The 14,146-nt window shown below is 47.1% G+C and overlaps 3 protein-coding genes and 1 long non-coding RNA gene across 6 annotated transcripts in view; 3 read left to right on the top strand and 1 right to left on the bottom strand.

The window, feature by feature from the left end:
• Nucleotide 1: 1 nt before the first annotated feature.
• ZBTB26 (zinc finger and BTB domain containing 26) lies at nucleotides 2-7,543 on the top strand. Of its 2 annotated transcripts, XM_052668156.1 has the most exons (4): nucleotides 2-82; nucleotides 330-389; nucleotides 2,169-3,426; nucleotides 3,745-7,543. In XM_052668156.1, the coding sequence occupies exons 3-4, from the start codon at nucleotides 2,179-2,181 to the stop codon at nucleotides 3,757-3,759; spliced, it is 1,263 nt and encodes a 420-aa protein (XP_052524116.1). In that variant the 5' UTR covers nucleotides 2-82; nucleotides 330-389; nucleotides 2,169-2,178; the 3' UTR covers nucleotides 3,760-7,543. The 2 variants fall into 2 exon arrangements, with proteins under 2 accessions (XP_052524116.1, XP_052524115.1); XM_052668155.1 differs by having other exon boundaries at nucleotides 2,169-7,543.
• Nucleotides 6,785-10,771, bottom strand: LOC128073352 (uncharacterized). The gene is made up of 2 exons (XR_008202688.1): nucleotides 10,220-10,771; nucleotides 6,785-7,124 (listed from the first exon to the last, which is right to left on the bottom strand). It is a non-coding gene; the product is annotated as an uncharacterized LOC128073352 (long non-coding RNA).
• ZBTB6 (zinc finger and BTB domain containing 6) lies at nucleotides 7,796-10,204 on the top strand. Its single transcript, XM_052668161.1, has one exon. It carries the CDS (start codon nucleotides 7,811-7,813, stop codon nucleotides 9,098-9,100), a length of 1,290 nt encoding a protein of 429 aa, XP_052524121.1. The 5' UTR covers nucleotides 7,796-7,810; the 3' UTR covers nucleotides 9,101-10,204.
• Nucleotides 10,772-11,712: 941 nt separating the features above from the next.
• RC3H2 (ring finger and CCCH-type domains 2) overlaps nucleotides 11,713-14,146 on the top strand; it is a 28,273-nt gene continuing 25,839 nt past the window's right edge. For both annotated transcript variants that reach the window (XM_052667591.1, XM_052667593.1), the window contains exon 1: nucleotides 11,713-11,854. The gene's annotated coding sequence lies outside the window, so the exon portion shown is untranslated. The remainder of the gene's footprint in view (nucleotides 11,855-14,146) is intronic.

Genomic DNA, 14,146 nt, shown 5'->3' with positions numbered 1-14,146 from the left:
GTGCGGGGCGGAGGGCGCGGGAGCGCTTCCGGCGGCCGAACAATGCGGTTCCGAGTCGCCGTCGCGGGCGCTGGCGGCAGCCGTAGGTCCCGGAGGGCGCGCGGGGCGCGGGGCGCGGCCCCGGAGCGGGGCCCGGAGCGGGGCGCGGCTCCCGCCCCCCCCGCCGCCGCCGCCACCTCCGCCGCGGGCCGCCTCCGGAGGGCGGCCGGGCCCGGCCGGGAGCGCGGTGGGGCGCGGGGCCGCCCGGGGGGCGCGGCCGACGGCCGGTCCGGGGCGGCGCGGTGCCAGCCCCGGGCGGCGGCTCACGGCGGCTCTCCTCCCCTCTCTAGGTCCGTAGCCGGGGGCAGCGGCAGTGGGTGCCGGCGGGGTGACGCGGCCCGGCGCTCCAGGTACGCGGCCCTTTCCTCCGGGCGCGGCGGTGGGGTTGGGGGTCGGCGGGCGGCACCGCGACGTGAGCGGCTCAGCGGTTCCGGAGGGGTTCACGGCGACGAGGCGGCTGCGCTCCGCCGGGTCCCGGCTTGGGCTGCGGGAGGTGCCTCGTTTGTTGCTTGGTCCTTGGCGTCCTTAGCGGCAGCTTAACGTGCGTGAAGGCGAGTCGCTTTTCTCTTTGCGCGTTCGCTCGCGGCGCGGCGGAGACTTTTGCTTCCCAACGGTGGCTTTCGTTGCCCCGGAGATGAAGCGTGTCAGACCGCACTGGACTCGGGGCGACTCAGACGTGCGGCTTCACGGTCTGTAGGTGTAACAAAGTCGGTTGTGCTGCCGACGCTGCCGCCCTCTGTGAATGTTCAGTCCGTAGTTGCACAACCGGATTTCAATAGTTTGCTTTTTCTGTACGTCGCACGCTGGTAGCTGTATGTGGTGCACGTCTCAAAATGGTATCGTCAGAACATTGGAACAACTCAGTCTGTCAGCAGATACTGCTGAAAATGTTCCTCCTGGAACCCTTGTCTTGTGTATTCGTTCACTTGCACGAGGCACAACTCCGTTTCCTCTTGTGTACATTGAGCTAAAATTTCATGCCCCAAGAGAGCAGTATCTGCTTTTATCTATGAACTTAAAAGCTTCCTTTCCAGCTCAATGTGGTCTTTGTAATAATTCTGAGGTGTAACTTTGGGGTTGTCTTGCTATAGCATCTCACCAAACCTTGCATCATTTGGTTAATTTCTCTGATTTCTTAATTTCCTGCAATCACAGTTCTGTGTCAGTATTATGTGAAGTGTTTCATCAAGAATCAGTGTAGCCTTATAAACTCTTAAGAGAACTGTTGCAAGATAACACATTGATATCTGTCTTGTAGAATACCCACTGTTTTTCATTCTAAATAGGAGAACAAAATTCCTAGAGGAGTGGTCTTTCAAAGAATGCAAGAAACAAGACTTCCTACATTCCCCACATACTCAAATCAGGGAGCCTGGGAAGCATGATTTATAGAATGTGGGGTTATATGGAAGATTTTTTCTTAGATCCTTTTAAAAAAAAACACAGGACAGACCACCTGCTCCTCTTCATGTGCACACACACAAAACAACTTCAAGGCAATGTAGGACTTAAATCCAGTGCTGCTGATACTGGAAAGCTTGTGTAGTCCTTTCTGCTAAGATAGGTTAATTGCACTTAGAAGTGTTTGCAGCAAAACAATTTGTCCTATATCAATATTTGTGCAAATCATGGAGTGTCTTAGAGGAGCTGTAACCATTATTCTTGGGCATGTTTTTAAAGTAACATGTTACATGTGCAAGAGGGAATTTTCTGTGTCTTGCAGATGCTGGGTTCTATCTCGCCTTGCATTCATGTGTTCTGAAAGCTCTTTAACATGAAAGTAAACAGAGAACCCAAATGCTGAAGGGTTGTCATTGTATTTGGAGAAGACAAAAATCTATGAAGAATTTTAATGTGGAAGCAAAACTGTACAACTGCTAAGACTGTTAAAATACTTCCGTGATTTCCCTTTAAATTCCACAAGTAATGTGGAAAACATTGTAACTCTTTAGAACACTGCTTCAAGAGAATATCTGTCCTTGTTTCTATTTAGTAATCAAACTGCATTGGTATTTTTTAAAGGTACTGCAGGGCAATGTGTAACACAGACTTTTCTAATTTGTGTTCTGGAAACAATACAAAGCATTCTCACTTGTTTTGTTTTTTTTTTCCTTGCTGCTTTCCTTTAGGTGTGCCAAAATGTCAGAAAGATCAGATATTCTTCACTTCAAGTTTGATAATTACGGCGATTCGATGTTGCAGAAAATGAACAAACTGAGAGAAGAAAACAAATTTTGTGATGTTGTCGTCCATATAGACGATGTTGAAGTTCATGGGCATAAAATTGTGTTTGCTGCTGGCTCTCCCTTTTTAAGAGATCAGTTCTTATTGAATGACTCTAGAGATGTAAAAATCTCTATCCTGCAAAGTTCGGAAGTAGGGAGGCAGCTGCTTTTGTCTTGTTACAGTGGAGTTCTGGAGTTTCCTGAAATGGAGCTGGTAAACTACTTAACTGCTGCGAGCTTTCTGCAGATGGGCCACATTGTTGAACGATGCACGCAGGCACTCTGGAAGTTCATAAAACCGAAGCAGCCGTTGGAGAGCAAGGAGTGTGAACAGCAGAGTGACTCCTCTGAGCTGAAGGAACATGGGGAAGATGAAGACTCTCTGCCACAAGATTCACCTTGTATTCAACCTTCGGAAGACAGTATGGACATGGAGGATAGTGATATTCAGATTATCAAGGTGGAGTCCATTGGGGAGGTAACAGAAGTTAGGAGCAAGAAGGATCAGAACCAGTTTATTTCTTCTGAACAAACTGCGTTGCATTCCTCTGAACCTCAACACTTTCTAATCAACTCCACTGTTGAAAACAGAGCAAGTGAAATAGAGCAAAACCACCTCCACAATTATGCCCTTTCATATGCTGGCAGTGATAACATCATTCTGGCCTCTAAAGATATGTTTGGGTCTAACAACCGTGGTATAGACAAAGGCCTCCAGTGGCATCATCAGTGTCCAAAGTGCACAAGAGTATTTCGGCATCTAGAAAACTATGCTAATCACTTAAAGATGCATAAACTATTCATGTGTCTCCTCTGTGGCAAGACATTCACTCAGAAAGGCAATCTCCACCGGCACATGAGAGTGCATGCAGGCATCAAACCGTTCCAATGTAAGATCTGTGGGAAAACCTTCTCTCAGAAATGTTCCTTACAGGACCATCTCAACCTGCACAGTGGGGACAAGCCCCATAAGTGTAACTACTGTGACATGGTGTTTGCGCATAAGCCCGTTCTGAGGAAACATCTTAAACAGCTACATGGTAAAAATAGCTTTGACAATGCCAATGAAAGAAATGTTCAAGACATAACGGTGGACTTCGATTCATTCACATGTAGCGCTGCTACAGACAGTAAGGTCTGTCAGCAGGCCGATGGAAGCCAGGTACTGGATGCGGGGAAGCTGCCTCAGGCTGTGCTCAGTTTAAGAAATGATAGTACCTGTGTCAATTAAGCAATTAAAAACAGCCCTTGTAGGGATCATGACTGAGAGGAGCAAACAGTTGGCTTGGGCTCTTACCTAAACTAGTGGTATGCTCTGAAAGGCTTCTGATGGAGGGTTGGATTGCAAAACCTGGCAGGTCTTCAGCCATCGTTCTTAGTCTTACTTGATATTTTCTGTGAATAACAATCTTCCTTCAGGTTTCTGTCTGTGTCTCTACTGTGGATTAAGGGGTTAATTGTTTCATTTCTCTCTGATTAGGAGACTCAAGACTAACACCTTTTGAAAGACTGTTGCTGTGTGCTGCAAGTAAACCATCTGCTGTACAGTTAGAGGCTTCTCTGTGTCTGGGCAGATGGAGGAAAGAGCAAAGAGGACAAGTGTGTGAGATAACCCAATTGTTATATTATAAAGCACTGGATCACTGAAAGCACTCCACATAGTGCTGATTTGTTTTAAACTTACCTCTTAACGTTATTTTTGTCTGATCTTACCCCTAGACCCCTACAGTCGAAATGAAGTATATCTATGTCACTTTTTTCCCTTTCTAAACTATTTCAAGACAATTCTGCTGCCAGTTAACACTATCTTAAAAGCTCTCAGGGTTTTTAATGTTGGCATGCATTATGAAAAGGTGAAGCCCTGAATGATTTGGCAGGGTTAGTTGATCATTGCATAGAACTGTTCAAAATGAGAGTAGGTTGCAGCTCTGGAATGTGTGAGCTCGGCACCTGGAGTGCCAGGTATGACCTGTTTCATAAGCTGTCATACACAGAAGTATCAAAGGGCACTTACCATTGTATGGACTGATTCAAGGTAAGCACTTCAAAACTAGAAGTTGTCATCTATCTTCCATAAGTTTTGTTTCAGATAACCACAACAGTTGCTACTTTCCTGATTGGTTTTAGAGCAAAGCTGGAGTGACACTGTGAAAAGAATCTGTTTCAGAAGCTGCAATGTATAGGAACTCCATGCTTTTTTTTCCCCTTAACTCTTGTGTATGTCTCCTTGAGAACTAATAAGAGCTACATGTCAGTTAATATGAAAAAAAAAAGAAAAAAGTACCTGCCATAGGTAGGTAAAAACATTAACAGCATGAAGTTTTTTGTTTCTTGGATACTGAAAGGATGCTTTTCTTTAAAGTGACCCACATAATTCATGCCCATTAGCATTTTACAGAGCCTAAGATGAGGTACAGGTAGCATAATTTCCATAGGTTAGTTTATCAGCTATGGACTGTACTTAGCAATACCTCATGTATACCGCCTTAAACATCAGATGTTGTGGGAATGGCATATTAGTTGGGATTTTGGGATTATTACTTCACGAAAGTGCCATGGAGTTCCCCACATCCCAGTCAGGCTGAAAGAAACGAATTTCTCATCTGCTAAACACCATTCCCAGTAGAACAGCATTCTTATATTGAAGTGTAGCACAGACTGATAATCAAGTGGCTGATCCTTGGTAGAGAACTGCTGTTTATGTTTGGAATAAGTATTTCTTCCAGTGCAGCTCTTTTCCTCAAGGTTTGCCATGAGGCTGAGATTATGCTTCCTACCTAAAAGTAGTATTGTTTGTGTGTTTGAATGAGGGGGTAGGGATAGGGGGGAGGCTGCTATTGTATGGTTAAAAATGCTCAACAGGTATGACCAAAGGTGTGTTAGAGCAGAAAAATGTTTTGTACGTAATTATCAAAAGTTGGTCTTGGTCTTCAGATATGTGTATGTAGAAACCAGGATTTCCTTATGCAGACTTGACACTGATGAATGGTAAAAATGTGTTAATCTTGCAGACCATTTTCAGAAATCCACATACCTTCGAGTAGAAAAGCAAGGTGATTCTGTGAATCCGTTTTTGCAATTGAGTTTTTGAACTACTGTACTTGACTGTTACATTAACTATTATTACATGGACAGCTATGAAGTGATACGCAGTGGAAATGGAGTTAGGGCATTATGTCTTTCAAGTTGTAGCAAATATATTTAGGCCAAAAATGTAACTTTTTGGAACTTAAAAAATTCAGGTTCTTGGGGCAGAAAATAGGTAGGCATGGGAAAAAAAACCCTTTTCCTCTGAAGTTACCTGCTTTCAGAATAACTTTGAGCTAAAACAGATGATGACGGTTGTATGACACTCGCGTTCTGACTTTGGGCAGAATCTTCTGCATCGTTAAAAAGTTTTTATAATGTTACTCATTATGTGGAAATAAGTTATAGCTCTGATGTCAAAAAGAAGATAGGTATGGAGAGTAAGAGCTTTGCAGAGCCAGGCCAACGTGCTGTAAGGGATTAGTGGAAAATCTAACAATATATGAATATGGACATAATAAAGAGAATGGTCTTCTGCCAGAGAAAGGAATAAAACTACGAATGCCAAGAAAATGGATGTTATTAGGAGGTCTGTCTGGAAAGTTTCTTCATGGAATTTCAAAGCTTTAATGTTATTGCAAGGAGGATACAGCTTGTTCAAGTAGCCATTGGTGACCTGAAGCTGAAACGAAGAGATGAGAGGTTATCCTAAGAAACTAAAAATGATTTGATCAAGATATATGAGTTTTCTGTCCACCCTGCACTGTGGTGATACCAACTGGTGAAAAGGCTGAGACTGCTGGCTACTCGTTTAAAAGGCTGCTTGTGACCATGTGGTGAGATCATGGCAGAAAAAAATAGGAAAAAGCAGAAATGCAGAAGACTGCTTCTTCATTGAAAATGAAACACGTCTGTTGGATGAAAGGTGACTTACAAATGTTTGTGCTTTTGGCTTGGCAAAGGGATACAGACCAAGAGTTGTGCAGGAGACAGCTGTGTAAATCCAGAAGCAGTGGAGATCTAAGAGGGCAATGTGCTGATGAGCGCAATGTGAAGTGCTCTGGTAGATTTCATGTAAGATTTGCCCCTTTGTGGAGCAGAGAAGTTAAGAGTATAACAGAGATATTGGAAAAGCAAAACCTGGATACTGCCTCGTCCCTGGATTAGATTAAAATGGAGTGAGAATTACTATAAACAGAATATACAGGGGCAGCTTGATTTTAGAGTAAGATGAACTTAATTGTCCATGTATGTAAAATGTTGTCTTCATTGCATTGTTCCAGTTAGTGAAAGACTAGATCCAGTGGTTGTTGCTGCTGATGCTGCATATTCAGATAAGGACTATGGCAGTTATCATAATCTGTGTGTTAATGTGTAGAATACTATTTGCTGGTAAGTGGATAGTCTCACAACTTAATGTGCTGTACAACGTCCTGCATATCCTAAAAATATCTGGTCTACTACAAAAATATTTTAATAACTTCTTGAATATATTAGGATTTTTATGTTGGCATTTTATTTATTTGACATAGAATTCTTAGAAGTCTTAGATTTACGAGGTTGGGGCTCACCACCTCACTGAGCGGTGGTAGCTCACGTAGCATGTCTTCCTGCAGAACGTGGTGCAGCTGCACAGCCTCCTGCAGGGATCAGGGATGAGTCTTTCCTTATTTTTTCGTTTAGAGGGCCTGTTTTGCGAGTCCATAACTGATACGATTGAAATGTCAGCCTTTCTCCCCTGACTTCTTGGCAAAACCGATAGCTGCCGCTGAACTCCTCTCAGAGGAACTTAATGCTTCCATGGGGCTGGTTGTGGTTCTGGTTCTGGAGCCGCTGGGAGGAATAAAGGTGAGGAGCGAGAATCAGAGTGTGACACCAGCTGAAACCGTGGAAAGGATCGGGAGCTCGCGTTATACCGCGGTTTTTGAGAAGGAGGTGGACAGGTGAACCGCCGGCTCTCGTCACTCACTGAATGAGCGCTTTCCCGTGGGCCTACAGCCGACGGACCGAGCATCAGCTACCTCTCCAGAGACTGGGCGGGAGGCTCATCCCGAGCGTTACCAAAGCAGGCTGGGGGGGCCGGGCCCGGCGGCAGGAGCCGGCGCTGCCCGTTCCTCTCGGCCGCCCCGGGGCCCTGCGCCTCCGCCCTCCCGAGCGCCTTACGGGGCCACTGCGTTGCTACCTCTCCCGGGCGGGTGGCGCCGTGCCGCTGTAGCAGTGCCAAGTCTTGTAATAAACGTGCTGCTAACTTCCGCACCGCCTCTCATTTCCCACCGGCGCGGGGCGGGACGCGCTGCCGGAAGGGGCGGGGCTTCGGGGGGCGCTTCCGGGTGGCTGGGCTCTGCGGTACCGGCGGCGGAGCGGCACCGGGAGTGGCCGGGGAGCGGGGGGTGGGCGGACGGGTGAGCGGCCGAGCGAGGTCCGGCCCGGCCCTGAGCTGCCGGCGGCGCTGCCTGCGCTCGGCGGGCACCGGCGAAGAGAGCTCGGCCCCGGGGCGGGCGGCCCGCAGGCCCGGCGCCATGGCCGCGGACTCGGAGGTGCTGCGCTTCCAGTTCGAGCAGCAGGGAGATGCGGTGCTGCAGAAAATGAACCTCCTGCGGCAGCAGAACCTCTTCTGCGACGTCTCCATTTTCATCAACGACACCGAGTTCCACGGGCACAAGGTGATCTTTGCCGCCTGCTCCACGTTCATGAGGGATCAGTTCCTGCTCAACCAGTCCAGGCAGGTGCGAATCACCATCCTGCAGAGCGCCGAGGTGGGCAGGAAGCTGCTGCTCTCCTGTTACACGGGTGCGTTGGAGGTCAAGAGGAAAGAGCTCCTGAAGTACCTGACTGCCGCCAGCTACCTCCAGATGGTCCACATTGTGGAGAAGTGCAGTGAGGCGCTGTCGAAATACCTGGAAATCGACGCTTCCATGGAGAATAGCAGCCAGGCTGCAGAGAAGTGCCATTCCTCTGACACTGAACTGAGGAGCAAGGACGACGTTTCTGATAAAGACTGTGAAATAATTGAGATTTATGAAGATAGCCCAGTTAATTTAGAATTCTCCGTTAAACAGGAGAAGGGGGATGACTTGCAGCCTGCGGCACAGAGTTTGGGCTCAGAAAGAAAGGACACAGGGACCCCGGACATATCAACGGTTGAAATAGGATATAAGGATGATGAAATATGTATCTTCAGAATGGATCCTATGAATGTACCTAATGTGGAAAATGATCATTTTCCTCAGCCTTGCACCTCCTCTAAAACAAACTTATATTTTCCCGAAACCCAGCACTCCTTGATAAATTCTACAGTTGAGAGCAGAAATTCAGAAATGTCAGGAACTCTCAGGAACGCTCAGGCTTTTGTCACTGACAATCCAGAGGGGACTTCGACTCAGATAAATGGGTTTCAAAATCTGGACGATTCTGATAATTTGTGGCGGAACCAATGTCCAAAGTGTCCAAGAGGATTTCTGCATCTGGAGAACTATCTTAGACATCTAAAAATGCACAAGCTTTTCTTGTGTTTGCAGTGTGGTAAAACATTTACACAAAAAAAGAATCTCAACAGACACATCCGGGGCCATATGGGTATCCGCCCGTTCCAATGCATGGTGTGCTTGAAGACGTTCACTGCCAAAAGTACTCTGCAGGATCACTTGAACATACACAGTGGTGACAGGCCCTACAAGTGTCATTGCTGTGACATGGACTTTAAACACAAGTCTGCTCTTAAAAAGCACCTAACATCCGTTCACGGAAGGAGTAGCAGCGAAAAACCAAACCTGAATACTATTACAAAAATTGAAATAGACTGTGATTAATAGGTGAGTGGGTGTGGAGCCAGGCTCCACAAAAAGCTTCTATCTGGTGAAACTGTGCACATTCAACAGATCCCCACGTAATGGAGAAAAGGAAAAATATGAGATTGGTGATCAGTCAGGTCCTGAGAACAGCTATCTTGTCTGCTGTGCGAGGGCTGCTGTGCTGTAAGTCCTCAAAAGGACTTTTTAGTAGTTTATTAATTGAAAGTAAATGGCAAAATACAGAGAACAGTTTCATGCCTATCTTGTAACATCCCTGAAATGTTCTAATTATTATCTCTTAATGATGCTTTGCACTCCTTTGTTCCAAGGGCAGACACTGCCAATTTTTAAACTTTTACTGACATTGCAATAAGCTGAAGCCTGAGCCGTGACACTCCTGATCTATAATGGCTAGGAGATGTTTATAGATATTCAGCAAGTCAGTCACCCCCTTGTATTCATGCAGAATTATGGTGATGTCATATCCTTCCTTGACTGAACTTTGCTGGATCTTTCAAGAGAAGAAAGGCATGTGCTCATACTCAAGTTGCCTTTTGCAAATAGGGAATTGGTAAAAGTGAACAAAACAGTATTGCATTGCAGTTCATTTTTTTTTAACTGGATAGTCTCATTAGAAGGACTTGCATTCAGTTTTATGAATCAGATCTGAATTTTTCCAGATTTCTCTCTCCATATCATTTCTTCTGTTATACCAGTGTTTAGTGCCTGTTTGACTTACTCTGATTAAGTTAGGCTCATTTGCTGAGCTGTAAGATTTGTCTTTGTTTTTTTTACAGATCTTAGATATATATACTAATGTGAAAACATAAACTGTATGCTATTATATATAATAACACTTGCTGTGTTCATTTTGAAAAGCGATCCATTATATCTTAAAAAGAACTACTTAGACATAGAGATCTTCTAATTCTGTGATACTGTAAAACAGTAACTGTGTGTTTGGATAGCTGTGTTTGTACTTTATCAAAAGTTACTTCTGTTTCATCACAAGCAGTGAACCCCTGTAACGCAAAATCTTTATCCTGTACTTGTCTTTGACTGGTATGTGTTTCTTGCACTTAATGTGAAATGAATAAAAAATTGATTCAGTTGTTGTTATGAGATAGTTGTACTTACATTAGACTCTCCAGTTAGCAGAAAGGAGTTCTTAATCTTGTCTGTATCACGTGTGGATACACTTTCCTTCAAGGTTGACAAATGCTGTTGTGAAACTCTTGCTGAATCCGGAAGTATCACATTTGTGCTCCATAACCTGGCTGTTTTTAAAATACAAGACAACAACTTTTAATGTCAGTTAACAGGTTTGATTAAATTTAATTCTCAGTGATTGTAACTGGTTGTTGTTTGGGATTTTATTTATCAGTTACACGAAGGGCTGGGCATGTACAATGCACGCAGTGCAGTTTCCTGTTACTACCTGTAATGGAAATGATCAGCTATGCCAGCTTTAGCACTATCTTTGCATATTGCAATCTTCCACTTGTTTTATTGGGTATTTTTAAAGTTTTCTGTTTGGTTTAATTCAGTACATATGTGTGCATTAGTTGGATTGTGACGACATTTGCAGGTTCCCTTTCACGTTAAGCTGTATGCATATGCCTTCCTCAAAAATCATGTTGTCAAAAGGGACAAGTTGTGTTTTCTAAAGCTGACTGAGCCACATTCCTCCAAAAATTCATTAAAATGTTTGACTTTGTATCAGTTGACTTGTGAAGGATTCCGTTGCATTGATTCATTGGAACATACACACTACGTCTGCCTCTCCGTGTCTTTCTGAGTTGTGACAAAAGTGACACACTCAGGGTAAGCAGCTGGTTAAAGTATGAATTACAATCACTTCTTCTACAATCTCCTTGTGCAACAGCCTCGCATTTTGGAAAAGACAAAAAAAGAGAAGAGACCACTGTAGTTCAATAAATGCGACAGAACCAGGGCCTGCGTGTGTGTGTGCATGCATGTGTTTGTGTTTGTGTGTGTGTGTTTCTGTGCGTGTTTGTGTGTGTGGCCAGGCTGAGCTGTGCATGGTGCCTTTGGCGGCCGCAGTCGAGCATTTTCGGGGTGCTGCTAAGCACGTTCTCCTGAAGGTGCTCCCTGCCCCCTCTCCGTACATATAACCGCTTGTCATTAACAGAGAACTGCACACCGTTTCAGGAACGCTTACGCCTTCTAATCACATTCGATCCATTCCGAGCGGCTCTGGAGCGTGTTCCCGCCCCGCGCGTCTCCTCAGCGCCCCTCCTCAGCGCCTCGGCCGCTCCCGAGAACCTCCAACCGCGACAGTTTAGCCCCTCCCTCTCTTTCTGGACAGTCATTACGAAGTGATGAATTTAATTTTAAGATAACCACAACTAACAGCAGCAGCGGATACCTGGCGAGGCACGCTGACAGACCGCGGGAAGGCGCTAGCGGGTTGCAAGAGCCGCTCTACGCTGCCGTCTCGATGACGCCCCTTCGCCGGGCGGTGCGAGGACGGCCCAGCGCCGCCCTACTGACTCCCACGATGCCCCGCGCCCCCTCCCTCCCCGCGGCGGTCACGTGGCCGGCGGGCGCGGCGCGGCCGTTGGGCTCTCGCGCGGCGGCGGGCGGCTCTCGCGAGAGGGGGCGGGGCGACGCTCCCGGCTGTCAGCGCGATGAGGAGGCGCCGCCGAGGCCCCCACAGCCTCCGCCGGGCCGCGCTGCGCTGCCCGCCCCATGGCGTGTGAGAGGCCGGGGCCGCCGCCTGCTCCCGGCCCCTCCGCCCGCGCCTTGCAGGTAGGAGCGGGGCTGGGCGGGGGCGGTCGCCAAAGGGGACGCGGTGACCCGGCGGGGCCCCGCCCGCCCGCTCCCCCACCCCGGCGCCCTGCGGGGTCCCGGCGCTGCGGAATCCGGACGGGGAGCAGGGCCCGGCCCGGCCTGCCCAGCGCAGCCCCTGGCGCCCCTCCCGCCGCCGCACCGCGGAGAGGGGGCCGTCCCCCGTCGCTAGGCCGCCGGGCAGCCATTTGGTGGCGGCTTCGAAATGACGGCCGGGGCCGGGCGCAGGTGCGCGGCGGGGCAGGGCCCGCTGTCAGCGGCCGGGCGGGGCGGGGCGGGGACGGAGCCGCCCCGGCTGCTCCAAGCGCTGCTCCCTTATCTCCCTTATCTCCTTTATCTCCCGGTCGCGGCGGGAGCAGTCCCGGTTCCTCCGTCGCACGTCAGTATTGCCTGCGGCCCGTTCCCTGGGGGCCTCCGGCACGGCGGAGCGCTCCCAGCGCTTCCATCGCGGTAATGGTGGAGAGGAGTCATGGTGGAAAGCAGGGCCCAGCGCTGCGCCCAGCGCGTCACGGCCCCAGAGGCTGAAAAAAGCCTAGCAGGAAAAGCGTGCCTTCGTTCTGCTGATGCTTGGGCTGTGCCGAGGGCTTTAAGTTAAGGGAGGAAGTCAGCTGAAAGCATAGTGAACACGAGTGTGGTCAGGGAGCTGTAAGCATCGCTGTGCAGGCAGGGTGTGGAGTAGAGCAGTCTGTACATGTGGGGAGGTAAAATAATGCCCTAGCTGAGGCTGACACCCGCTGCTCAGGTGCAGAGCTGTTTCCTTCCATCTTTACATGTGAACTTGGAATTTTTGTTGAAGGAGTTGGCGCTACCAGCAGTTTCTGTAGCTGCTCGTATGGAGGTTCTCTCGTGCCCATTGCAGCTATTCTGCAGTGTTGAAAACAAAAAACAGCCCTTCACAGTACAAGGATGAACGTTTGTAACAGTGGCAAAGAAGACTTATCATTTCCAGTGAGGACGTACAGTTTACATCTGTTAAACCCAAATACTCTTTTTGACCTTCAGTCTGTGTTAAACATTTCAGAATTCTAGAAATTGAAGCCTGCTTCATTAACAGAGATACTGTTCTGTTGGCACTGAATTCTTAATTTTTATAATTGAATGCTTTCCCAAGAACTAGCTGCCTTTTTAATGAAGTTCTTCTTTCTGCATATGGGCAAAACTTTCCTCAAGAGATAATTTCTTCCTGACTTGTCCTTTTGCTTTGTTCGAGGTCATGGTTGTTTCTCTGGAAAACATCAAATTCCAACAGTTTGACTCTTAGTTCTTCAAATATCTCAAGGTCTTCATTTTGAATGCTGATCTTTTTTAGTTGATGTTGTGTTGGTTGGTGTCCGGAGGGCAGTGGTTAGCAGTGTGTGCTGTGAGGTGTGCATTGCCTTTCCTCTGGTCAGCTTTTGTGCTTTTCTTAATGGAAAGTGGTCTCTCTGAACTGGCTGGACAATCCCAATGAAAGGAGAAAAATCCGTATCTGTGGGAGTGTTAAGCTGTTCTGTAAGAACTTGAAAGGCTTTCTGTCCCTCTTGGAAGCAGCCTGTTTTTTTGCAAGGGGTTTCAGAAAGGAATTAGTATTTCTTTAAAATTCTTTGGAAAATGTTAGTATATGGAGCTTCTTTATAGTATGCATAGTTGAATCATTGCAGTGAAGATGGTGTTTGTAAAATGAAAACACCTCTTGGATTTGAAAGATGTGGGGAACACACGTGAGAGTCCAAATTCTCTGAAAATATTCCTGAAGAGTAAGGAGTTCAGCGTATCTCTTGTTGGATTAATTGTGTCAACATGGATCTGTTTAGAAGTTCCCTTTTTCTTAAGGCAGCTTTAAGTACAACTGATTTTGGTAGAGAAAAAAAAATTCATTTATTTGCCCTTCAGTTAGTTCTGAAAAGTCAATACTGAGCTCCTATCTGTCTGTGGCAAGGGCAAACTCTCTTCTCATTGACGCCTATAAATCACCAAAAACCCCACAGTGGCATTACATAAGTATAAGGGAACATTAAAAATCTGGTAACAGGATTTGAGCTGGCTGCTTTGAAAGAGGAAAGGGCCAGTGTTAAACATTGAGGATATGCTGCCTGGTGTTGATTTGGGGGGAGAGTTGTACCTTGAAGTGAGTGAACTTTGGCCGTCACCGAGTGAACAGTGAACTGTACTGTTTCTGTCAGTGAGCTGTACTGCTGCTCACAGGCAGTTTGTCTGAGGAGGGAGAGGAGATCTACGGCTTTAAATCCTGAAGAAGGTTGCTGTCTTCTCCTG

Source organism: Tympanuchus pallidicinctus, unplaced genomic scaffold (genome assembly GCF_026119805.1).
Source record: "Tympanuchus pallidicinctus isolate F22 unplaced genomic scaffold, pur_lepc_1.0 scaffold8, whole genome shotgun sequence".
Taxonomy (NCBI): Eukaryota; Metazoa; Chordata; class Aves; order Galliformes; family Phasianidae; genus Tympanuchus; species Tympanuchus pallidicinctus.
This window is presented reverse-complemented; position numbering and strand designations above follow the sequence as displayed.